The sequence below is a fragment of the Gymnoscopelus braueri genome (assembly GCF_963280865.1).
Source record: "Gymnoscopelus braueri genome assembly, chromosome: 19".
NCBI classification, from domain to species: Eukaryota; Metazoa; Chordata; class Actinopteri; order Myctophiformes; family Myctophidae; genus Gymnoscopelus; species Gymnoscopelus braueri.
In genome coordinates, this window is record NC_137621.1 from 40,665,484 (window position 1) to 40,690,562 (window position 25,079).

General features: G+C 40.9%; 1 protein-coding gene across 7 annotated transcripts in view; it reads left to right on the top strand.

Annotated features, from left to right (window-relative positions):
- The window catches only part of LOC308075208 (zinc finger MYM-type protein 4-like), a 60,915-nt gene extending 36,573 nt beyond the window's left edge, over positions 1 to 24,342 (top strand). For 5 of the 7 annotated variants that reach the window (XM_080414896.1, XM_080414900.1, XM_080414899.1 and 2 more), the window contains exons 16-32: positions 1,821 to 1,971; positions 2,684 to 2,859; positions 3,816 to 3,987; positions 4,237 to 4,350; positions 5,600 to 5,643; positions 6,330 to 6,480; positions 15,742 to 15,881; positions 16,493 to 16,610; positions 17,658 to 17,954; positions 18,771 to 18,847; positions 19,508 to 19,637; positions 19,753 to 19,904; positions 20,000 to 20,114; positions 20,871 to 21,137; positions 21,597 to 21,678; positions 22,294 to 22,362; positions 22,458 to 24,342. In XM_080414896.1, coding sequence (XP_080271022.1) covers positions 1,821 to 1,971; positions 2,684 to 2,859; positions 3,816 to 3,987; positions 4,237 to 4,350; positions 5,600 to 5,643; positions 6,330 to 6,480; positions 15,742 to 15,881; positions 16,493 to 16,610; positions 17,658 to 17,954; positions 18,771 to 18,847; positions 19,508 to 19,637; positions 19,753 to 19,904; positions 20,000 to 20,114; positions 20,871 to 21,137; positions 21,597 to 21,678; positions 22,294 to 22,362; positions 22,458 to 22,572 — 2,370 coding nt within the window. In that variant the 3' untranslated portion in view covers positions 22,573 to 24,342. Of the gene's footprint in view, positions 1 to 1,820; positions 1,972 to 2,683; positions 2,860 to 3,815; positions 3,988 to 4,236; positions 4,351 to 5,599; positions 5,644 to 6,329; positions 6,481 to 7,749; positions 8,281 to 8,728; positions 9,482 to 15,741; positions 15,882 to 16,492; positions 16,611 to 17,657; positions 17,955 to 18,770; positions 18,848 to 19,507; positions 19,638 to 19,752; positions 19,905 to 19,999; positions 20,115 to 20,870; positions 21,138 to 21,596; positions 21,679 to 22,293; positions 22,363 to 22,457 lie in introns of those variants that run through there. The other 2 variants (XM_080414897.1, XM_080414902.1) reach the window with 2 other exon arrangements.
- The last annotated feature ends 737 nt before the right edge of the window (positions 24,343 to 25,079 follow it).

The following is a 25,079-nucleotide window of genomic DNA, read 5'->3' on the forward strand; positions in this document are numbered from 1 at the left end:
AATATTGGTTCCCTTGGTTTCCGCACTATAAGCCGCACCGTCAGTGCGCCTTATAGTGCGGATGCGCCTTATAATGCGGTGCGCCCTATATATGAAAATAATACATTTATTGAAGGTGCGCCTTATACTCAGATGCGCCTTATAGTGCGGAAAATACGGTAGTCATGTTCATAGACAGAGATATGTATGAGTATAAATATGTTTTCTTTCAGTTGAATGCAGATACATCTATGCAACCTCTTTTCCTAGCCTTTTTTTTATTTGTTCATTTAGGAATGTTTTCTGTTTAATCGTTTGTCAAAATAATGTACATAATCCCTTTTCCCTGCTGCTGCTATTACCCAAATGTTTTTTCAATGTTAAAATATGCAGACAGAAAGGTCTACACGCACTTTAAAAGGATAAACTGTGAACTTTAATATGTAGGTAGGTAGGTACTTTATTCATCCCCGAGGGGAAATTAAGTGTGTTACAGCAACTCTCACAGAGACATCAATAAAATCACATAAAATAGGCATCTAAGCATAGTCAACCTACAATATCAAAAAACGACAGACCAAACACTACTAGGGCCCTATTTTGCGTGTCTTAAGTGCCAGGTCTTATGACTTAACTTTAGTCCTGGAGGCGTGGCCAATGCTGTTTGGCCACTCAAAATAGCCAAACGCTATTGGCCACACCTCCAGGCCTTAAGTTAAATCATAAGACCTTGTACTTAAGACACGCAAAATAGGGCCCTAAGAGTCCAATGGCTTGAATTCAACATCCCCCATCCTAATCAGCCTGATCAAGCCAACCAGATGAGGAGTTGTCTTATTGCTGCAGGCAGAAAAGATCTCTTATAGCGCTCCTTCTCGCAACGTGGGTGTAACAGTCTGTTGCTAAAGGAGCTTTTCTGCCCTGCCACAGTGCCATGTAGGGGGTGAGAGGGATTGGCCATGATGGCCAGGAGTTTGTTGCTGTACGGTTTTGTTTTTGTCTGTTATGTTCTGTTGTGTTTTTACGTGAAGAGGACCACAATGGCAAAGCCCTCAGGCTTTATCGTGTTTTTATCCTCGGTGATGCTATGACTGTATGTCAGGAAAGTGCTACTGTCGTCTTTTTTATGTAATGTCACCAAATAAAATCAATCAATCTATCAAAACTTCTTGAAAATGTACTTTTACTATAAAGTGATATCTCAACCCTTTGGTAGAGGCTTATATTTTGAAAACTGATGGATATGTAAGACATATTTTCATATTTTCATCATTTTATTATGATTGTTGTCATTATTGCCTCAAGGAAATAAAAAATGCAAAGAATTGTTTTTTTCCACTGATTTTTTTGTTAGTTTTTTAGTTTGTTAGTGACCTTCAAAGGGATATAATCATCAAGGTGCTGTCTCTATTGCACCATCAGGTGCAATAGAGACAGCAGCACATTGGCCATGGCCACTCTGTTGGACACAGTACACACATACAGTACACATACACGCACACACACTATCATACTGTAATGGATTTATAGTAATTCTCTTAGCCCAAATTAAAAACTTCACAACTACATGGCTAACCCTTATTCTGTATGGGCCAAAATGGAAATAAACTCCTGAGCTTTATTGTTTGATCCTTTTGACAGATATATACAATTGTATTCATGCTTATGCATTTTGTCAATAAAGATGTCAATCAATCAATCAATCACATTAAACCCTCACAATACTGCCTATTAGTACTACAGTTACAGCCAGCTACCACCATTAGTACTACTAATTCTTCTACTGCTATTACTAATAGAGGTGGCAACGATAACAATGATCATGATGTTTTCCCCCGTAGGGCCGGATATCCCTGTTCTGCAGTAAGACGTGCTGTGAGCAGTACAAGACTCAGAAGAACATCCTGATCGTGTGTGACCACTGTAAGCTGGAGAGGGTGGTGTACGATATCCTCAACTACGACCAGCTGGACCGGGTCTTCTGCAGTGAGAGTGAGTGATGCAGTGACTCTTTTGCTTGAGCCCTTTTTCTCTTTTTAACCCATTAAGACCGTAGGCCGATTCAGTCGTTCGCAAACGTATAAAAATTATGCAACGAAAAGTATTCAAAACACTTTCAAGATTTTAAAAAAATTTTCCAAAATAGCAGATGTGCAATCTCGCTGTGAGCCTTGCACATCTGCTATTTTTGAATAGCCAACACAAAAATCTAAAATGACACAGATGCTTTCTCGTTTAAGTGGTCTCCTGAGGCAAAAGTAGTGGACTGCAGAGAAGGGGGCCTTTGGGTCAATGTATCATAATGCGCTAATACGGTATTTCTTATTGCATATTTTCAAAATATGTTTTATTTATTTGTTTGTTTTTAAAAATTAACCCAAAATGTTGGTTCATGTTGAAACTTCGAGTAGCAAATAGCCGCTCGGGCCACTGGCTCTGCATTTTTAGTGGCCGTAAATGTAAAATATGGGTCAATGAAGATGACTTGTTTGTGTCTCTCAATAACTCGGACCCTTTGCAGTGGTATGTTTGCCCTTTATCTTATCCTAGCCGTGATTAAATCTAACTGTTCTACCTCTACCTCTTCTCCTGCATTACCTTCCTTCTCGGTCTCCTTATTCTTGCACCTCCATCTGTGACTCTCGCCTATCAATCTCTCTCTCTCCTTTGAATCTATCACTCTCTTTCTCTGTCCATCCCTCAGATTGTAAACTCCTCTTTAAACACGAGCAGACAAATCGTAACAAGGAGCAGACATGGAGAGCGTGTTCCTACTGCGCCAGCGTTGGCCATCGGATGCTACACAGCCACTACAGCGGCAGGATGGAGGAGTTCTGCAAGCCTCACTGCATGTCCCAGTACACTGTTCTCTACTATGGGGTAGGTAGACACAACAGTACACTGTTCTCTACTATGGGGTAGGTAGACACAGCAGTACACTGTTCTCTACTATGGGGTAGGTAGACACAGTAGTGTTCTCTACTATGGGGTAGGTAGACACTAGTGATGAGCGGGTCGACCCGTAACCCGCGGGACCCGCGGGTCAACCCGCGGCGCGGGTAGGTCGAGTCAGGATTTCAGAGAAAATTATGCGGGCTGAGGGTGAGCGGGTCAGCCGCTCTCCACGAAAAAATTTTGTGGAGATTTTGACCAACATGCTTGTTTATTCAGCCCATGACAATGTTGTGCTACTGTAGACATTTAAAGGGACTTTGGGTACTTAAAAGAGCGCTATATAATATATATATATATTCCCACCGCGGGTCGCGGGGCGGGTTGAGCCATAGATTTATATATGGGTTCGCGGGGCGGGTTGAGGCGGGTCGCGTTCCGTCGCGGGTTGGGGCGGGGCGGGTCATGAAAAAACCCGACCCGCACATCACTAGTAGACACACTGTTCTCTACTACTAGACCAGGTACACTGTTCTCTACTATGGGGGGTAGGTAGATACTATCAGGAAAACACAAGGTAGGAACATTTCCCATTAGAAATACATTTTCATTTTTTGTAAGCAGCTCCCTGACGGCCTATGCCTATCCGCTCTCGTGCGCTCTCTCTCTCTCTCTCTCTCTCTCCCCCTCTCTCTCTCTCTCTCTCTCCCTCTCCCTCTCCCTCTCTCTCTCTCTCTCTAATAATTATGTCTACTTATTGATAAGTGGACATTGAATTTGCAATACATAATTGTATTGTTACAAATATTACATTTTCTTTCTCTTCTCTTCTTTTCTCTGTTTCATGGCTTCTTCACCCTCTGCCCTCAGTTTTCTGTCTTTGTTGTCCTATCTAAATCCTAAGCACAAACGGCCTCACAAAAACAGTTGTGTTCCTCCCCCAGATGGCTCGGTGTGACAACTGCAGGAAGCAGGGCTACATGGCAGAGAAGCTGCAGTGTTCGGGTTCAGTGCGTACCTTCTGCGCCCTTCCCTGCCTCCTCCAGTACTGCCACCACTACTTTGAGGCCGGCCAGCAGATCAGCACCAACGGCACGGCGCTACCGCCACCATGTGGTAAATATAAACGAGACCACGCCCCCTCCCTCTGTTCCCCCAATACATCGTATTACATACAACTGTTACAACGTGACCGCGAATGCACCCTTGTTTTTATATCCCGTTCTGTCCTGCAAACCGATTTGTCCAAAAGCAAACAAACGCATGTTCTGGTTTGATGTGGATCATTGTACAAGATGTCATGGAGTCTTCATACTGTATCACCACCACCCCATACGAACACAGTGGTCTTTCCTTCTCCTGCAGCTCTGAGGCAGCCCCACCACTCCTCCAAGATTAACCCCGTCATTGGTGACGTCGTGTCATTGGCCAGCAGCTCCAGCAGTCAGCCACAAGCCACCGCAGACACCGCGCTGTCGGGTCAGTTCCAACAGTTCTACACAGAACACTATGTTAGGATGAGTTAGAGCGATTTAACCACTTGAGCCCTGTTCTGTACTTTGTCGTACTATGGTGTCGCACAGTGAAAATAGCCAATCTACAAATATTTTCAGATTTTTGCCAATAATGACTAGGCCTGTCACAAATATTACATAATCGTTTAATCGAAATTATTTGAGATAATTGCAATTATTTTTGCATAATCGTCATAATCGTTTCCATGTTGAAAAAATAATGTTCACACATTTCCGAACATTAACTCTTTCAGTGCCATGCTTATTTATGGAATTTTGATTCTGAGTGCCACAACCAAAATTAATTGTAAAAAAAAAAGTGCTTAGGAGCCGAGATACAGCCTTTTTCAGTAAAAAGTTAAACAAGAAGTGAATGGAGCAGCAAATCTTCAAATCATCATATCTTGGGTTCTGAACATGTTTTTCCAAAATCTTTTTTTTTTTTTTCTATTGTGGCACACGGGGCGTTAGGCCTCATGACGTATTTGACGTATTGTGGCACTGAAAGAGTTAAAAAAAAGCAGAAATAGCTGATCTACAAGCTTACAACACTACTTTGTGACACGTTGTAAGCTTATAGATCTGCTATTTCTGTGTCACTTTGTGACGCGTTGTAAGCTTGTAGATCATTTTTACATGTGTAAAATTATTAATTATGTCAATAATTTCTTTGTATATTCAAGTTATTTGTCATATCTGCCCTGTGGATTTGTTTTATTACGAAGCCTAAAAGGCAAACGGAAATAAAAAATGTTCCAAATTTCCAATGCCAAGCACACAATTAAATTGTTAATCGCAATTATTTGTGTGGCAATGAATCGTCAACCGTGACAGCCCTAATAATGACTAACCCAACATAGGGACGTCAGGTTGAAAGTGGTCAAGTAGCTACATGTATGTATGGGTAATAATAATGTGTGGTGAGCTTGTTGGCTGTTCTCTCAGTAACTGCACCATGGGCTTCCATACTAGCTATACTAACCATACTAACCACAATAACTCTGGAAGGTCAGGGCCATTCTACATTAGGCCCAAGCCAAAAAGACCCACTGTGGTGCAAAGATTCCAACCCAGCCTGCCTACAAGCTACTTTATGTATATTGTCCAGAGATAAAGCCACTAACTCTGAACAAAAATAGAGATATCTTGATATTTGCCGTGTATTCATAGGAATTTGGTTCATTAATGCGATTGTTTTTGCTTTGTCCTTGTAGGAGCTCTTCCACCCTCCAACACTCATGGCAAGAACATAGACAATGTAAGTTTGTGTGTGTGCGTGTGCACGTGCGTCCGTGCACGTGTGTGTGTGTGTGTGTCACCTTTTGTGCTAGTTTTAAACGTCAACCGCTTACATACATACATAGTAAAATCCTCATTGTTAATTTAACTATTTTTAACTCTGATAGTGTACAAATGGACCCTTACGGCACATTTGTAAAGTCTAAGAGATAAATTAAGACTGAGGATTTTATAACGGTTTCTTATTCAGTGGCAACGGGATAACACCATTGATTGTTGGGAGAGTTGTGTGTCAGTCCAAGGATGAGAGACTAATACTATTAGCTCAATGCCTTGAAAGTCTTGGTTGTGACATCTCTTTTGGACTTTGGAATAAACGTATTCATGTTCACACATCAAACCTGAACCACGTCTGTTTATTTTTATTTAAAGGAAGAATTCACTCTAACATAGTGATTAAAAGTAGATATTGGTTGTATACCTTGTGTTTGGTTCTTAGTCCTGTGGCTAGTACTTACACAAATGTAAATAATGTCAGCTTACAGTATTGCTAGTCCTACCGTGGAGTTTAATACGATAAAATGTTTCAACAATTTAAAACATGAACGGTAACCATTAGGTTTCTGCGTCAGTCCCTGAAAATAAAAGAGCAAGGCCTTCTTTCTGATAATGTTGTGAAATGCGTTGTTTTATGTGTATGTCCAGGCCAGTACCCAGACTGATGCCATGCGTTTGCCAGTGTCCCGTCGACGTCAGATGAAGAACAAGTCTGTTCTGTGTCGTCCCGTCACGGTGGACCAGGAAACCCTGTGTGACCTGCCAGACACCGAACCTCTGTCCAGAGAATCAGCAGCAGGTAACCGCAAATGAAGACATTCCAGCCTGAGGCACTTCAAATGATTGTAGCTTTGGTCAAAAGTCTTCAGTGTCACACATCTGCTCTTCCATTAGTGGTACAGTTGCCACTGTGTCTTTTGTCATGTTTTCTTACATTTATCAAAGTATAGTGGAATATGCACAACGCAAAACTTATTTCTCCCCCCACTTCATGTCAAAACAAAGCTTACTTGCGACTGGAAGTGCAATAAAGTTTGTATTCTCCGTATTGTCCGGGAAATACAATGAGAATCAGAAAGGTTGCCACAGAAACATTGCATACATTTCCTCCACCTTAAAGTTGCTGATGACAAAGTGTTCACGTGCTGCAAGCAACAGTAACTTCTCGTTTACATTGATGAAATCAACACTCCAGTGGCAGCCATCTTGGTTGTAATGAAGCAGGTAATTGTGCTACTCTAGGAGGTGTCCCATCTAACCACTAGAGTTGGGCGTTATCACATAAAAGTGTTCATGGACATCTTAATTTATCAAAAGGCGAACTGAATAACAGTGTTAAAGGTAGGGTAAGTGATATTTTTTGGTTAAAACAAAAGGTATTTTGTTAAAAGGTTAAAGCACTATATTCTGATAGTAATCATTGCTATAGAGTGTTTGTTCAGTAACAGGAGTCTCCCCGTCTCTCCAGCTCTTTTCCGGTAGGTGTCAAAATCTCAGCCAATCAGGAGAAAGTACCAATTTTTAAGCTTAATTTTTATAGTGTTCCAGTTCCAATTTTGCCTGCTCATTTCTTAGTGTCATCACTTCCAATTTCACTTGTTTAATCTGTGTATCCGGATTGAGTTCTCTATCCTGATTGGATAAAATTGTAAATAAAACTGAAACTGAAAGGAAAATGCATTTTCTGTTTTATAAAGAGCTGGAGAGACAAGAAGACTCCTTTTACTGAACAAACACCCTATAGCAATGAGTACTATCAGAATATAGAGCTATTTAACACTTATTTTAACCAAAGATAATCACTTACCCTACCTTTAAGTGGAAGCAACAGAGAGGAGATTCCAGTGAATTGTTTTCTTCTTAGATCTCTGAAAGATGCAGTAACAATAAGAATACATTTCGATATCTCGATATTGATTTATTTTGTATTATTTTCATATTCATTTGAATCTGTCTCTCATGGTGGAGAATTTTCGGTTTCCCACCCAGCGCTGTCTGTTCATTCTAACTCTAATTCACAACCATCCCACAACATCTCTCACTCATTCCTCCACCCGCACACAACCAGCCAATCCGACGATCGCCCCAGCTGAGCTAGCTAGCCCTGCGCGCTCCGCTGGACCGTCCGTGGAGCCCAACCCACCCCCGACAGTGTCGCGCAAGGGAGACGTGGAACCGCAAGATGCCTTGCCGGCGCGCTTGACCGGACGCCATTTCCTGGCCATGACGGAGAACAGCAAATCTGCATGCAAAGTCTGCTCGAACCGCAAGAGGACGAGGGTAGAGCAGGAGGAGAAGGAGGTGGTGGAGAAGGAGGGAGGGGAGGAGCAGGAGAGAAAGAGGACGAAGAGGGAGGTGATGGAAGGTGGTGACGAAGGGCAAAACCCATCAGAAGAGGAGAAGGCGAAGGAGGATGGCGAGGAGAGGAAAAAGGAGAACGCGGTGGAGGAGGAGAGGGCTTGTGAACAGGCCCAGGAGAGGCAGACACAGTACTACTGTAAGACGTGTCCGGGAGTGCCCAGCCTGTGTCCTGTCCCCTGCTTTGAGCTCTACCACACCCAGCAGATATACACAACAGCCCCTGAACTTGAGCCACCGGGTGAGCTGCCTGTATTATCGTAATAATATTACGAAAGTATGTTCATATTTATACTGTAGAGTTAGTGTGTTCCCTCTTCTCGTCTTTTACGTGTGTGTGCATGCATGACTGATGATTTATAGCCTACTCATCATGTCGGGCCTAACTATACGCACATCAACAAAAGGTGTGAGCTAAAAGTAATTCAACATTAATAAGTTATAACCCACACACCAACGACAATAAAGACGTCTTCATCTGAAAAGTTTTCGATCCGTGCTGGATCGAAACTCTTTTCAAATAAAGTCGTCTTTACCATCGTCATTGGTGTGCGGATTCTACCTTTTTAATTATTCTCATATGACATTTAAGTGATTACTGATGATTGCACATTCCTATACCTTGCATGAAAGCTGACTGACTTTTGAAGAGGGTCCAAGTGTTTGTGACCCGAGCCTTTCTTTTTCAGAGTCTCCCGATCTCCCGAACGGAGAGCCTGAATGCCTGCCATCATCAAGGTCGTCCTCGGAGAAAGAATGACAAACTGCTGGGATAAATGGATGTGGCCTCACCTTAAAGGTGGTGTAAGTGATATGTTTTTGTAAAAAAAAGAAAGAAATGGTAAAGCTCTATATTCTGATTGTAATCAATGCTATAGAGTGTTCGTTCAGTAACAGTGGTCTCACCGCCTCTCCAGTTCTTTAGTAAACAGAAGGAAAACAAATCTGGTTAGGATACCAATTTTAACCAATCACGAGCGAGAACCCCCAGATCATTTATCAGCTAAAACTTGTAATGTTCCAGCTACAATTTTGTTTCTGTTTTTTAATTAGTTTTTTGTTGCATCACTTCCAATTGCACTTGTTCATCCTGTGTACTACTATATAAGTTCTCTCTCCTGAGTGGATACAATTGTTATCCTGACCTGAAGAGTTACTGAACAAACACGCTATTGCAATGATTGTTATCATAATATAGAGCTATTTAATTAACACTAAAGAAAATCCCTTACATCCCCTTTAATTGTTTTCGAGTATTTCTGTTCAGTTGACCATCACATTCCCAGTCATTTTCATTTCCATCCAGTTTGAACATTTTGAATTTTGAACTGCAGAACAGAGTCGAAAATTGATGTGAATAATTTCCTGCTTGTTACGTACTGGCATGTTCACCAATAGGCATCACATTGTCCTAGCACATTAACCCATAACGACCGGGAACGCATGTGTGTCATTTTTAGATTTCTTTGGCTATTCAAAAATAGCAGATAAACAAGCTCATAGCGCGGCACCGAGTGCCGCTCTATGAGCTTGTAGATCTGCTATTTTTTGAAAAATCTTGAAATGTTTTGCAAATCTTTGAATATATATATTTTTTCAAGCAAACATCTTTAACTTAAATCTTTGCTTCTTGGGGCCAAATACATATAATTTTGGGGGTCCGTGATATGAGAAGGTTTCAGCACCACAGATATATATCATCTTTAAAAATAAATGTTGTCAAAAAGACATTTGTAGAATCCCCAGAAGCAAAGATTTGAGTTACAAATGTTTGCTTTAAAAAATATATATATTCAAAGATTTGCACACATTTTCACGAAAAGAAAAAAAAATAGCAGATCTGCAAGTTCGTGCCACGCTATGAGCTTGTATATCTGCTATTTTTGAATACCCAAAGAAATAAAAAAATTACACAGATGCGTTCCCGGTTTTAATGGGTTAATGAGAGACAGATGCTAATAGGCTCGTGCATCACTGTCGTCCCGGCCTACCAGAAGGCGGTATTACCCGTTTCCTGTTCCGGTTCTTTTTTGAACGTTCAAAAACCTTCGTTTGATTGGGTCTGCTGCGGATTTGAGCCGGAAACACATCATGAAAGTGCCATGCGTTTCCGGTTTAAGTCTGCTGCCGAGCCAATCAAACGGAAGCTAAACCTGGGACTACATTTATGCACAGAGCCTATTGGACTACACATGGAAAAAGCAGGACATGTACAGGTAAATTAATCCCTGTAGAATTTCTGTTACATTCTGCAGAATGCTAAAGAGGACCTTTAGAAAGATAAACATATTTCGTGTGAAGTATTTTATAATTACACTGGGCTTTGATAAAAAAAACAAAATAGGGCATTTGTGTTTGTTTAGAGACAGTACTGTAATAGATAGGAAAATTAAGAGTGTTCCAAATGTACCTCTTGAATTGCAAGGAACCATTGAAATTGATTCCGACCACGACTCCTGCAATATTGTGTGATTTACAATGTCATTTGTATTTATTTGTATTTTATTTTTTTAATATGAGTGTTTGTATGTGGGTTAACAATGACTAAGTTTTCGTGGTTTAATAACATTCTGTCCCGCAAAATCCTGAGTAATAATTTAACTCTTGAGAGTGTATCCTTTTGTGCACCCAGGAGTTAGATTAACACTGAGTATTTTGCTGTGTACAGTAGGTTCAGCCTTATTAGGTTTGACTGAGTTTACAGTGTTTCATAAAACTGCGGCAGGTTTCACTTGCAGCCTTACTGAGGGTGGATCCTCTTTTTGATAGACATATGGTATGAGATGGAACAAATGTGCTCATTTTAGGGTCCCGGCTTAAAAAGCTACGGTCCGTTGATCCAGTTGAATATACTGAAAAACCTGCATTGTTCTTTGTATGCTTTTACTTGTTTGGTGCTGTAGGTGAAACCAATCACTGATGTATTCAGGAAAGTACAACTAGACATCGAATATCATTGCTGTCGGGCAGAAACTTCATATCTCCATGTTTCAAACTTTGTTTTCGTAAATTAATGTCCTACTTTATAACACAAGAGTGTCATAAAAAAGTAGTGAAAATAGCAGATCTATAAGCTCACGCCTCACAACGCAGTGTGAGGTTGTAGATGGGCTATTTTCCTTTTTCTTCTATAATATCATTTTGGACATACAAGGTTTCCACCTGACAGCGACGATATGCAAGTCAGCAAAGGTTAGGGATAAAGGCTGTGTGTTCACCAAAGCGTCTCTTCCCAGCTGAAAATGCCAGGCGCTCGCCTAAAATTGCTTCCAAGCGCCCGAGCTCTCTGCAAACAGATAAAAACAGACGTTCAGAGCCTTGTCGCGCAGCTGGAGTTTCCCAAAACACAGAGCTCCCATTCTAAACAATTACAAACATATGCTGCGCTAAGGACAAAATGCCTAAGAGTTGGGACATTCTTTTATGGTAAATAATGTGAATAAATATTAAAATAACTTTGGAGACGTGTTGAACTGGCACCAGTTTTGAGCTTTGTCTTAACTCTGAAAATATTTCAGGGGAGATTTGAGACGGTGTAGGGATATGGAAATCAGAAGTGTGATAGGAGAATGTAAATGAGGTGATCCTATCTTGCAGATATCGCTTTGAAGGAATTTTGTTATGACCACTCTGCTACAGGGGGTAGGTAGAGCAAAGTAAATAAGACAATGACAAGGAGGGAGTAGTAAAATCGAAGCAAATATGAAGTACAAAAAAGGCAATAAAGCAAGCCTATGCAGCTCAACAAAATGTCCATTCTAAAGCCTAATTTATAAGCCTTGTACGACTGTGTCGCTGACGCTTTCTGACAAGAACACAGTTTCAAGTGTTATCTTTTTGTCTGCAAAAAGCAAACCATCGTACAATGGAGTAATTAAATTAAGCTTAAAGGTAGGGTAAGTGACTTTTTTTTAAATAAAATACGTGTTAAATAGCTCTATTTTCTGATAGTTCTAATAGTTGGAGAGCGTTTGTTCAGCAACTGGGGTCTTCCCATCTCTTAATTAAACAGAAGAAGAAAATATCTGGATACCAATTTGTCTCCTGACATCCTGTCAGGAGGAGGCAGAACTCATACAGGATACAGGATAAATAAGTGAAATTTGAAGTGATGAAACACAGAAGTGAGCAGACAAAATTGAAACTGGAACACTATAACATTGAAGCAGATGAATGTGTACTCTCTCCTGATTGGCTCAAATTGGCAACCCACCTAAAAACATATTTTTTGTTTATTAAAGAGCTGGAGAAATAGGGAGACTCCTTAAAAACACTTTATAGCACTGATTATCAGAATATAGAGCTTTAACATTTTAACAAAAAATGTTTAGTTTTAACCAAAATATATCACTATCACACCCGATCTATAAGGGACAGTTTGAGGCATATTTCCTTCTTTCTTTATTTCATAAGTCGTTTCTTCAGGCTCTAAAATACTATGGTAATCATATAGGGCTATGTATGGGGAATTGGACCAAGCGATGACAGTAGACAGATGGGGTTATGGTGGAGGTTAGGGTGATTGACTGAGTGAAGATGACGATGGAGTTGGTCCCTCAACTCCGACGGTCCCTGGGGGTCCATGTCCTTGTTTTGCAAATACTTATTTGAGACAAAAAAAACTGCAGGAGATGTATGGCAGTATGAAGAAGATGAGCATACTATGATGGAGAGATCCGTAGTTACTGAAACAGCGAATACACTGGATTGAAATCTAGGCACAATTCAGATGGATCCTCCAGATAGGTGCAGCAATATTAAATGAATCACAAAGTGCAGGCCACTACAATGCTGTTCAGTTGAATATGATGTTCATAAACCTGGAGTGTTGTAGATCAAACTTTGATTTATTTTCTAATGGAGACAACGTGTACCTCACTGCTCTTGCTGTGAGCCAGAGATGTTTACAAATTACGTGATTTCAGAGATGTCTTTTTTTCCCTTTTTTATAAATCAATGTTTGCCATGTTTTTACTGTATACAAAATTCTGTTATACAGTGCTGCAAAAGTTATTTTTTTGTATTACTACCAGAACCAAGTTATTGTTTGCTAACTGTGCCAAGAATGTTTGATATTTTGACTGTTTAAAATTTGAAATTGTTTTTTTTCACCTTCTTGTGGAAACAGATAAAAAAAGATTAATAAAACTGATTAATCTGAATATTATTGTTGTCCTTGTATTCTTTGCACAGGTGCACAATGAGTGGTTTATGAGTTTATGAACATTAGAATATGGAAGTCTCTAGATCAGCAGAAAACATTCTATACCGAAATAATGCTAAAAGTCATTAGAAGTTCACAAGCTGAGATCTAGTCTCTGTTCTGTTGAAAACAAAAATAAGTAGATGGTTTGAAGGTGTCATGAATCTGGCCCAGACTTGACTACCTGTTTCCTACTGGAAAATTACTTTCTGAGGAGTACCAGGCATTTAGAGCTCTCAATAATAAACTAAAGCTTAAACACAAATGACCATACGGTTGTAAGCACATTGGATTGGAAACCCCAAGGATGATAATCAGACCCATGCAGGCCTATTGAGGACTGAGGTTCAGGTACAAGGTGTCCACATAATCGTCTCTGTCGGGTGGAAACCTCATATGCCCAAAACTGTTACTTTTCAGGATTCAAATTCAAAAACATCAAAAGTAGCTGATCTACAAGCTCGAAACGCGACGCTTAGCGCCGCATTTCGAGCTTGTAGATATGCAACTTTTGATGCTTTTGGGTGACGCTGTAGTATGATCAAGTAGGGCGTTAATTTACGGGAAAACACAAACAGTTAACTTTTGGAGATGAGAGGTTTCTGCCCGACAGCGACGATATACTACCCTCACTCTCTACCCAGGTGCCGTTTGGTCAGATTTGTTGCCTATTATAGTCCGGGTTGGATTTGCTGGGGGAGGTGGAAGGGGGGAAATCCATGCCTCTGCTTGTGACCCCCCCCCCATCCCTGTTTATTCATTTTCATTTACATGAAGTTTCTCTCCAGTCTCCACCCACCTTGTCAATCTACCCAACTACCAGTGGTGACAAATTCATTTAGTTTTCCAACTGTTACATTACGGGTATATCTAATATTGTTTCCTGTAACTGCAGTAATATTCCATAATGTGCGAAGACATTAAATACACTGATTTCTGAATCCAGATTCTTACTTTCACTATTGAAACAGCCACTTCCGGAATATTTGGATGTGAAAGGGTATTTGATATACAGAATTTTTAAGACATCAGTGTTGTTCAGTAACATTATAAAAGAATGCAGTGTTTTCTTTTAGATCATTTTCTCTCATTCGAGCATAATTATTTCTTGAAGACTACATGACCTGACCATCTCGGTCTGCTCATTTTAACCCATTAAGACCGGGAACGAATCTGTGTCATTTTAAGATTTATTTTGCTAAAAATAGCAGATCTACTGAACAAGCTCGGTGCCGCGCTATGAGCTTGTATATCTGCTATTTTTTAATAACCAAAGAAATCTAAAATGACACAGATGCGTTCCCGGTCTTAACGGGTTAAACTAACTACAATGGCGATCTCATCTGTAACTCTTGACAGACCAATATTTCTACCCACACTGTATTGCATTCGAGACCCTCTCCTGTACTCTGTCACCTCTGTGATACCACTAAGAACACCTGTGGTAGACAGTGCCGGATTTATAGGAGTTGAGGCCCATATAGGCTAGAGTAATTTTCGAGGTTTTCACGGTTTTGGGCGGATTGGGTTAGTTTTTTTCCCCGTTTTTGGTTTCTTTATTTTGGTTTTAGGGTTAGAAAAAAACTATTTGATCATAAAAAAAAATCATTAACTAAAAAATCGGAGGCCCCCCCAGTTGGAGGCCCGTGGGCTGCAGCCCACCCTAGCCCAACGGTAAGTCCGCCCCTGGTGGTAGATGCATGATGCATTTAACACAGACGGACAAAAGGTAAATGGAAATAGTCTCAAAGTGTAATTGAGCAAGGGAATCATGGACATGGTGACTGATACACATACATTTTAGTCACAAATAATTAGATGTTAGTTCAATGTTTCTTAACCCATTAAGACCTGAGGCCGATTCTACAAATGTCTTCCAAATCCTAACTGTTTTCTGAAAATACTTATGTTTCTATATCAGTGGTGCTCAAAACCCCCAAAATGATATACATGTATTTGGCTGCGGACCCCCATCTCAAAATATGTTGTTCCAGGGACCCCCAGAAGCAAAGATTTGAGTTAAAAATGTTTGCTTTAAAATATATATATATTCAAAGATTTGCACCAATTTTCAAGATTAAAAAAAAATAGCAGATCTACAAGCTCATGCTATGAGCTTGTATATTTGCTATTTTTGAATGGGGGGGGGGGTCCAGTGTTAACCACTAGTTAACCACTTTAACTAATATGCTACAGTATATATCATTATCAGCTATTTGAAAATAGTGAGCTTGTACTGTAGATTAACTATTTTCCAAACAAAATGTAATAAAAAATAACATTTTAACAACGTAAATGTTGTACGTATGTGGGTCCCTGGCACAAATTATTTCCAGATAGGGGTTACGCTGCCAAAAATCTTAATTCGGGGATCCTTGACATGATGAAAAGGTTTTGAGAACCATTGCATTAGTTGACATCCCCTCCTTAACTGGGATGGCACCATAGTGAGCAACTCCTCCTCTTCCTGTCTGTGTCCCGTCTCGTCTCATTTCCCAGGTGTGTCCCAGTGGAGCTCCTCTGGCGGAGCGGAGAAAGTGAAGGTGGTGATGGTTCCTGTCCCGGTACCCGTGTTTGTGCCCGTGCCCATGAACATGTACTCCCAGTACACGCCTGTTCCTCTGGCCATCCCTATGCCTGTATGTGCTCTTCTGTGTCTTTCAGTGGTGTAAAGTAACTTAAGTACATTTACTGAAGTACTGTACTTTTTGAGATTTTTTTTACTTTCCTGGAGTATTTTTAATTTTCTGTACTTTTACTTCTGTACTTTTTCTGTACTTTTACTACTCCACTTCATCTCAGAGGCAAATATTGTACTTTTAGTCTACTGCAATTATTTGAAAACTTGTATTAGTTACTTTGCGGATATAAATTATTATATTATATTAACCACTTCAGCCCTATTTTATCCATAGGCTATTTGAAAATAGACGATCTACAAGCTCACAAAGCGTCGCATCGTGACGCGTTGTGAGCTTGTAGATCTGCTATTTTCAAACATTTTAGTACTTTTACTTTTGATACTTTAAGTATATTTTGATGCCAATACTTGTTTTACTTTTACTCAAGTAACATTTTGAACACAGGCCTTTTATTGTGGTATTGCTACTTTTACTCAAGTAAAATATGTGAGTACTTCTTCCACCACTGTCCTCTGTGTCTTTGCACAAGACTCATCCCCGCACACAGTTTGTGGATGGTGCGCGTCCGGTCCAACATGTCTGTTCTTTTCTCGGATCTTCTTCCCCAGGTTCCAGTACCCCTGGTGCTACCACAGAGAAAGGAAATGAAAGATGCCGCTGTCCAATGGGAGCCCTTGGCCGACGAGGAAAAGGGGATGGAGAGGGACAAGATTGTCTCCCATGGAGGTGAGGTCTACAGGAATTCTGGGTATCACAGGGTCCCTATAGTCCCAGGTTCTGAGGTCCAGAACTGAATGGCTGTCCCTCAGTAACCTGTAATCCTGTAATCTGTTGAGTAATAGCTTTGAGAGGGATACACACATATATTTGTGTGTGATGCAAGGGAGGAATTTCATGGGGGCCACGAGGGCCATGCCCGTCTGCCCCTTCAGTTTGGCCATATGCCCTTCAAAACATGCAGAGTTTTCTCCTCTGCTCTTTCCTGTCAATACGGATTTTAGACAACAATGACTTTTGTTGAGATGCTGAATTCTTATTAGGCAACATCAAGTGAAACGCTGCACACGTAACTAGTGGTAGTTTGAACCGTTGGACCACCGCACATTTTTTTCTTATAGTTTCACTCAAATCGAGAAAAAGAACAGACTGTTGAGCTAGATTCTCTGACATGAAACACTTGTTTTGGTAACGGACACTAATATGGAACTGGGGGGAAAAGAACACAAGCTACTTTGAGGTTTGCACAGACAGGTTTTAGTACATTGTTTAAATATGTGAAATATGGAGATAGCACGATGTACCAGGGCAGGAATTTCAAGGCCACCTACAGTTTGGCCTATTTTTCTAATTAAATAGCTCATTTAATTAATTATTTTCATGCTGTGTATTTAAAATAAAATCATCCATAACCCTTAAGTTCAATTAATTATATCCGTGGACTTAAAATCCTGGTTTTATTAGATGGTTGGCTGCCCTTGTTTTTTGTGCCTTCAAAAGATTGGCAACACCAAAGGCCAAGTGGCCTTGCCGCTAAAATGATAACATTCCAGTGATGTATGTATGTGTGTGTGTGTGTGTGTGTGTGTGTGTGTGTGTGTGTGTGTGTGTGTGTTTTTGTGTTTTTGTGTGTGTGTGTGTGTGTGTGTGTGTGTGTGTGTGTGTGTGTGTGTGTGTGTGTGTGTGTGTGTGTGTGTGTGTGTGTGTGTGTGTGTGTGTGTGTGTGTGTGTGTGTGTGTGTGTGCGTGCGTGCGTGCGTGCGTGCGTGCGTGTCAGACCAAGTGAGTGGACGCAGCGGAGAGGTGAATTCAGAGGCAGTTACTCGTCTTAGCTTGGACAGTGAGGACCCTCAAACTGAGGGGAATGCAGGACAAGCTGACTCATCCAGGACCACCGCACATGAAGAGGAGAGCACAGAGTCTGAGGACACACCGATGACCACACCAGGAGACCCCTTAAAGACCACACAGACAGAGGAGAGCCAAGGGACAGACGACAACACCTCCAGCACCAGTGTGGATCAACAGCCCCCCTCCTCCCCTGTGATGGATTTGGAATCAGACCTCTCACCTGGTGAGCAACACCAAGTGTCCTTTTTCATTTTTTTAATGTTTTTTCCTTAAACCTCTGAAACTATTCAGAACCCACTAGAATCGGATAGGTTCGAGAAGATTTGATTGTCTATTTGAAAATGAGTTAAGTTTACATAAGTTGACTTAAAACTGCACTATGTAACCTCTTCTACCCCGGATTTGAACCCGGTTTCCTGCGCAAGTGCTGACATTGAGCTAAATAGAGCCTGCCTGCTTGCTCAGGGGATAAATTGAATCTTGACCACCAGGTCAAAGTTCATGTCAGATCCTGTGTCTAGGTGAGCCATGACCTTTGACACGATCTAAATGTCTCAATAGAAGAGCAGGTCGACAAAATACAACCACCATAATTGTATAAGTTATATATTATTAACATATTAACTGTATGGTAGAGTATTTACATACTCTACCATACAGATTGGACAAAATTACATTTTATTCATAAAAAAAAGTGTATAATAATTACAGAATGTTTAGGTGTGAAAATATTTAAAGCATTTCAAAAATGGACTTCCCTTAATGTGTTCATTCACTATGGTCTTGATGCTGTTCTGCAGGAGCTTTCTGTGATATTGTTTGATTCAGTCTATTACTCCAAAGACTAGCAGGCCAACCAAAGGACCAGAATTTCAGATAAATCACTAGGTTTTACATTCAAATGAGTAAGCAGCAGAACCAAGGGCTGAAAAATCACAGTCATGCTTTTAATTTTCTCAGAGTTTCTTATTCCAGTGAAATAGACATTTTAAGATCATTCCTACTGTATCTTCACCTCAACTGGTTTGTGTCTTTCCAGAGCGGTATGACCTCAATTTGTCTGCTCCCCGGCGAGGATTAAAGAGACAGAGAGACGGCTCTCATAGCCGAAAACGGGTACGACCAATTCAGTGAAACAACCTTCAATGGCCTCTGTTGTCATCCTACTGCAGTATCCTCCACTGACTTAACCCTTTAAGACCGGGAACGCATCTCTGTCATTTTTAGATTTCTTTGGCTATTAAAAAATAGCAGATATACAAGCTCATAACGCGGCACCGAGTGCCGCGCTATGAGCTTGTAGATCTGCTATATATTTTTTTAATCGTGAAAATGTGTGCAAATCTTTAGTTTACTTTGAATATATATATATACTATTTTAAAGCAAAACTCAAATCTTTGCTTCTGGGGATTTTACAAATGTCTTCTAAATCCTAAAGTTTTTATTTATTTATTTTTTACTTATGTTATATTATCAATGGTTTTCAAACTTTTTTCATGTCAAGGACCCCCAGAAGCAAAGATTTGAGTTAAAAATGTATATAAAAGATTTGCACACATTTTCACGTTTAAAAAAAAAAATAGCAGATCTACAAGCTTGTATATCTGCTATTTTTTGAATAGCCCAAATAAATCTTAAAATGACACACAGTAGCGTTCCCGGTCTTAATTGGTTAAAGCAGTTACTTCCACGTCCAGCTGTCACAATACAATACAACTATTTAGAATAATAGCCTGGTTGATATATATGTGTCTACTGCTCCCGTGTCAATCCAGGGTAAGAGGCGAGTTTTGGACCGCAGTGCGCTGTCATCCCGCCCCAAACTGAACCACCTGTATGGGATCAAAGCCTGGAGCAGCTGGGTGCAAAAGCACAACACACAAACTGACACAGAACCACAGAGCTGTGAGTAGAGTGCACAGGCGCACAAACTGAGTTTGTGCTACAGTCGCATTGCATTTGGTTGTGTTGTTTGCTCTGCTCTATGATAGCTTCATGGTGTGGTCTCTCCCTCCTCCAGCCCATTCACTAGTTGTTAAGGAGGACGTTCTTCAGTGTGATTCCTCGGAGCTGAGCCACGCTCTGTGTCGCTTCATCAAAGAAGTCAGACGGCCCAACGGAGGCACTTACTCGGCTGACAGCATCTTCTACCTCTGTCTGGGGATACAGAAGGTACGGGAACACGGGAGCACACACATACTCAAGACCAGGGGCATCATTCATAAAATGGTTTTAATCATCCAATTTGTATCTCTCTTTCTCTGCAGTACCTGTTCGAGAAGGGCCGCATAGAGAACATATTTACTGATGAGCTGTACAGTCAGTTTTCTTTGGAGATCGCCAACATGCTACAACATTGGAAGCCTGAATTGCTACCCAGCGGTATGCTAATTTCTCCATTTCCTCCTTTTCCCCTTTATCTGTAGCACTGATTTTCATGAGCATTATTCTATTGGATTCAATTATTCAATTTTGATTCAATTCTGAAAAAATTGAAGAACATCTGATTTTGCTCAAGATACTTACAACAAACACTGTGCATCTTTTTTCTGTTTGCTTAAAAGTGCACTTCACCCATTTTCAACCTCGTCTTCATATAATTTGGTCCACAACGTTTTAAAAACACTTTCAAGAGTTTTTTGAAAAACTTATCTTGCTATATAAATGAAAATGACGGATGCTTTCCCGGTTTTAATGGGTTAAATATGCCAATAATAATCCCTGTCTTGCAGTACAGTTAACACACTCACACTTCATTCACATTTATGGCCCTTTAAACGAAGAACCTTGCTGAACTGAGTCTGTAGTACCTACAGCAATGGTTCTCACACATGTTCATGTCGTCAAGGACCCCTAATTTAATGTGTATTTGGCCATGGACCCCCATCTGAAAATATTTCGTGCCAGGGACCTCCCATACAAGATTTGTGTCCACATTTTTCACATTTTATTCAAGTTTTCTTTTACCGCAGATGCCTTTTCAAATAATTTCAAATAACTGATGTATATCAGGTTAAACTGATTGTGATGCAATATTAACACATTTAGCTGGAGGACCCCCTGGAACCCCCTCAAGGACCCCTGGGGGTCCCCGGACGGCACTTTGAGAACCACTGACCTACAGTCCTTTCCCACCAGGCGGCCTGATGCCCTCGCGCGTGCAGGAGGCCTACCTCTGGGACTGCAAGCAGCTGGGGGCCTACTCGCCCGTGGTGCTGCTCAACACGCTGCTCTTCTTTTGCACCAAGGCCTTCCGCTTCACCACGCTGACACAGCACCAGCAGCTCTCCTTTGCCAACTTCACGCGGCGCTCCAGGCCCTGCAGCCACCGGGGCAAGGCCCTCTACCTCCACCACCGCCGCGGAGCCGGCGACCTTGACGCCTCGGCCGACCACCAAGGCACAGGTAGATGCTGAGGAGCAGTGTTGCCACGTCCGCTTATTATAATCGACTTTGGGCGTTTTTTCTGTAAAGTCGCTTATAAATATTGGTGGTTGCAGTGTTTTTGGGGCTTGTTCCTAAAGTGTAGTTGCTTATTTGGGCTTGCAGTCTAATGTTGTTTAAACCAGTGGATTTCAAACAGTTTCATGGCAAGGACCCCCAAAATAATATGTATGTATCCACGGACCCCCACATGAAAATATTTTGTGCCAGGAAACCCTGTACAAGATTTGACGCTGTGGGTATGATCAAGTTTATATTTTAAATGTATGAAAAAAAAAAAAAAGGTAGAGGTTTCTGCCCGACAGCAACAATATAATACAATATAAAACAATACAATACTTGTGTTCAGTACATATTATATACAGACCTGATAATACTGTCTATGTTTCTGTGATTACACATGGTTGGTGTTGTTCCCAGAAGGAGACCTGGAGATACCAGAGAACATTAGCAGCCCTCTCCACTGTCCTGTCAGACTCTATGAGTTCTACATGTCTAGATGGTGAGGCACGCACACACACACACACACACACACACACACACACACACACACACACACACACACACACACACACACACACACACACACACACACATCACCAGCAGACAAACATAACCATAGCCTGACATGGCCAGACTAATATCATAACATAAATAACATAACCATAATACACACCATGCGACATAAAATGTCATACATATGCACTTAAGATACACAGATATTACATACAAAAGCACACAAGCACAAAAACATATGTGCCGACAAACATGCACAAGTCGTCTGACACCAGTGTTCATTTTGACGGCAGTTTTAGTTAGTCTTTTGAATAAAATTCCATTTTGTTTCAGTCATATTTTAATCATCTGAAAAGTTTTAGTTTTAGTCTAGTTTTAGTTCATAAGATTTTAGTCGACTAAATCTACAGTTGATTTAGTCAAATAAAATGTATTTTGGCAGGCTTTGATGGCATTGTAATGCCTGATTTGTAGACCGGCTACCAAAAATAGCCGATCTACAAGCTCACAATATGTCGCAAAGTGACGTGATACCAACTGTTTATGCTAGAGTTTTACTCAAACTGTACTGAATATAGACCCACCCCCCTCTCTTCTCCAGCCCAGACGCAGTCAAGAAGAGGACTGATTTCTTCTACTTGCAACCTGAAGGGTCTGTCCATACAAACAGGTCAGAGCTGTTGTTACTCCACCTTCAAACTTGATTGATGGAAAGGACATTTTTAATGAATGAAATTAATAAATTGCCCTCTCTCTCTTCAACAGTTCCCACTGGTATACCTCCAAGCCACTGGAGGGCAGCACCTTACAGAGCATGCTCACACGTATCCTGGCTGTCATGGAGGTGCAGCATGATATTTTTGGTCTCGGTAAAACCTAGTTGCATTTCAGTATATATCATGCGGCGGTGCAACCACATGTGCAACAACAGGATCAGGAAGTGGAATCACCCACCGACGCCGTCGGGTTTGGGTTATCAGTGGGTTTTGGGTACGAGTGTGTCATTTTCAATCCCTACAGGTCTTGTCGGGAGTGAAAAGGGATGCATTATTAACCACTTTCAACCTGGTTCATTTTAGGCCAAAAGATAGAAATAAGCAAAAATAGCAGATCTACAAGCTCACAGTGCTACACGATCACAGTGTGTTTTAAATCTTGTTTTATCTTACTTAATCTTATCTTACAATCCAGTATTAGGTCCGTTATTGATGTTTGGTGTTGTCGGCGTGGTCTTGTGGAACATGCCACACTAACATTTCGCTGCTTGTACCTGTATGAGTGAGTGACAAATAAATCCTCTTGATTGTGAGCTTGCAGATCGGCTATTTGTTGTTTTAAAGCTTTGACAATTTTTTAGAACAGGGCTTAAGTGGTTAACACCTTTGTTGAAGTGCTCAGGAAGGACATTGGTGTTCACGCCCATCTCCTCTGCATTAGTGACCTCTGCTGGGGAAAGATGGTTATAGTTTTTACACTCATCCAATGCTCTCTGTCATTTATTACAGTGGTTCCCAGCCTATTTCACTTGGAGCCCCTCCTTCTTACATTTAACAACAGCTGAGAACCCCCCCCCCCCCCCCCCCACACACACACACACACACACACAAGTACGTGCGCAGACTGCGCACACACACTATATGCTTCTTGTACTACAAATAGTGAAAATAGCTGATCTACAAGCCCACAATGAGTCACATCACAATGCATTGTGAGCTTGTAGATCAGCTATTGTCACCTTTTTTTTGTTGACATTTTTAGAAGAGAATGTTTAAAATATGTATGGACCTCAGGTTGGGAACCACTGCTTTATTACATTTCCTTCACTATGTAATCCTGTCCTCTTTTTATACCCTCATATTATGCTCTTAGGCAGGTTGCCTGTTCAAACTGGCAGCCCAAATCCAGCCCAAATCTGATTTCCTATCCAGATTGGACTTGGATTGGTTTCATGCAGTCAGAACAAGGCTAAGGAATGTGATTTCCGTGTGTGTGTGTGTGTGTGTGTGTGTGTGTGTGTGTGTGTGTGTGTGTGTGTGTGTGTGTGTGTGTGTGTGTGTGTGTGTGTGTGTGTGTGTGAGCGCGCGCGCACACACGTTTTTTGTAGTTTTTTTTGTAGTTTTAGGCCACCAATCGGATTTGGAATGGATTTGGGCAGCCTGAACAGGGCCTTATTTCTCTTCTTTCCATTGTGCCCTTGTATACTACAATGTTGCAGAGAGATTAAATGGAGTGTTTGTATCTGCAGCCTCCTGCAACTGATGGCTCAAATAAATAACCTTGTATGATCAAATCACATCTACAGTTTCAATTAACTAAATATATGACTTACTGCTGTCAAGCTGTTTGTTGGCCGTACATACTGTACATGTTTGGTTGTGCAAAGACAATTCCACTGTGCTTCAGCCAGATGAAGGTAGAAGGGACAACAACAACAGGGACAACTTGACTCAGAGAGAATAATACCTGGATACTTCAGGAGAGACTACCGAAATAAAATACTGGAGCACTTGACTGGTCTCCACTTATTTATTATTTTGCAGGGTGTTTGGTTGCGCATTACAGTTTCATAAAATGTTCTGTTAAATCAAAGTCAAGTGTTATGTAGTGTTCCAAAAAGGATATTAAAGGGTCATTTACGTTGTATTTTCTATTGAAGAGTGCATTCTCTATTGACCAAAACCAAGTGTTAACCATAATAAGTTATCTGACCTCTCAGTGATCTTCAAAGACAAACCAGGAGGTATCACATTTACTGGATGGTAATAAAATGTTTATTAGGGCTAAAATACCAGAACAGCGTCATTGACAATAAATTAATTTGTTAGTTTATTCAAGGTTAGCCTTAACTCAGAGTGTACAAGTGGAACACGGGTCCATTTGGTGCCACTTGTACTCTCTCAGAGTTACAGACCTGTAGGCTGTAAGGGTCCATTTGGGAACCCTGAGGGTCCCTGGACCCAACTTTGAGAACCACTGAGAGAACATGAATGTGGTTTAAAGCGTTGATTTGGCCATGTAGCCTATAGACCACCGAAGTCTGACGTAATTTACACATCCTTTGTTTGTCTACCTGGTTCGCAGTTTTCCACCCCCATTCTGAATCCCATAGACGTATTTAATATCGCGTCAAATAAGAACTGTGTTCCAAAAATAAACAAATGACCCCGGCGGGTTGACTCTTATGGATATGAAGCATCAACTGTCGGTGAGAAAACGATAATGTTACTTCCGCCGAATTAGTAAAATCTTCGTCAGAAACAGACTGTATCAAATATAAGTGACTGACTATCATAAACGATACAGAACCTCCTCCCTGACAATATCGCCGAGACAGTTTGTTTATTTTTGGACCACAATTCTTATATGAGACGATTTTTAGATGACCCA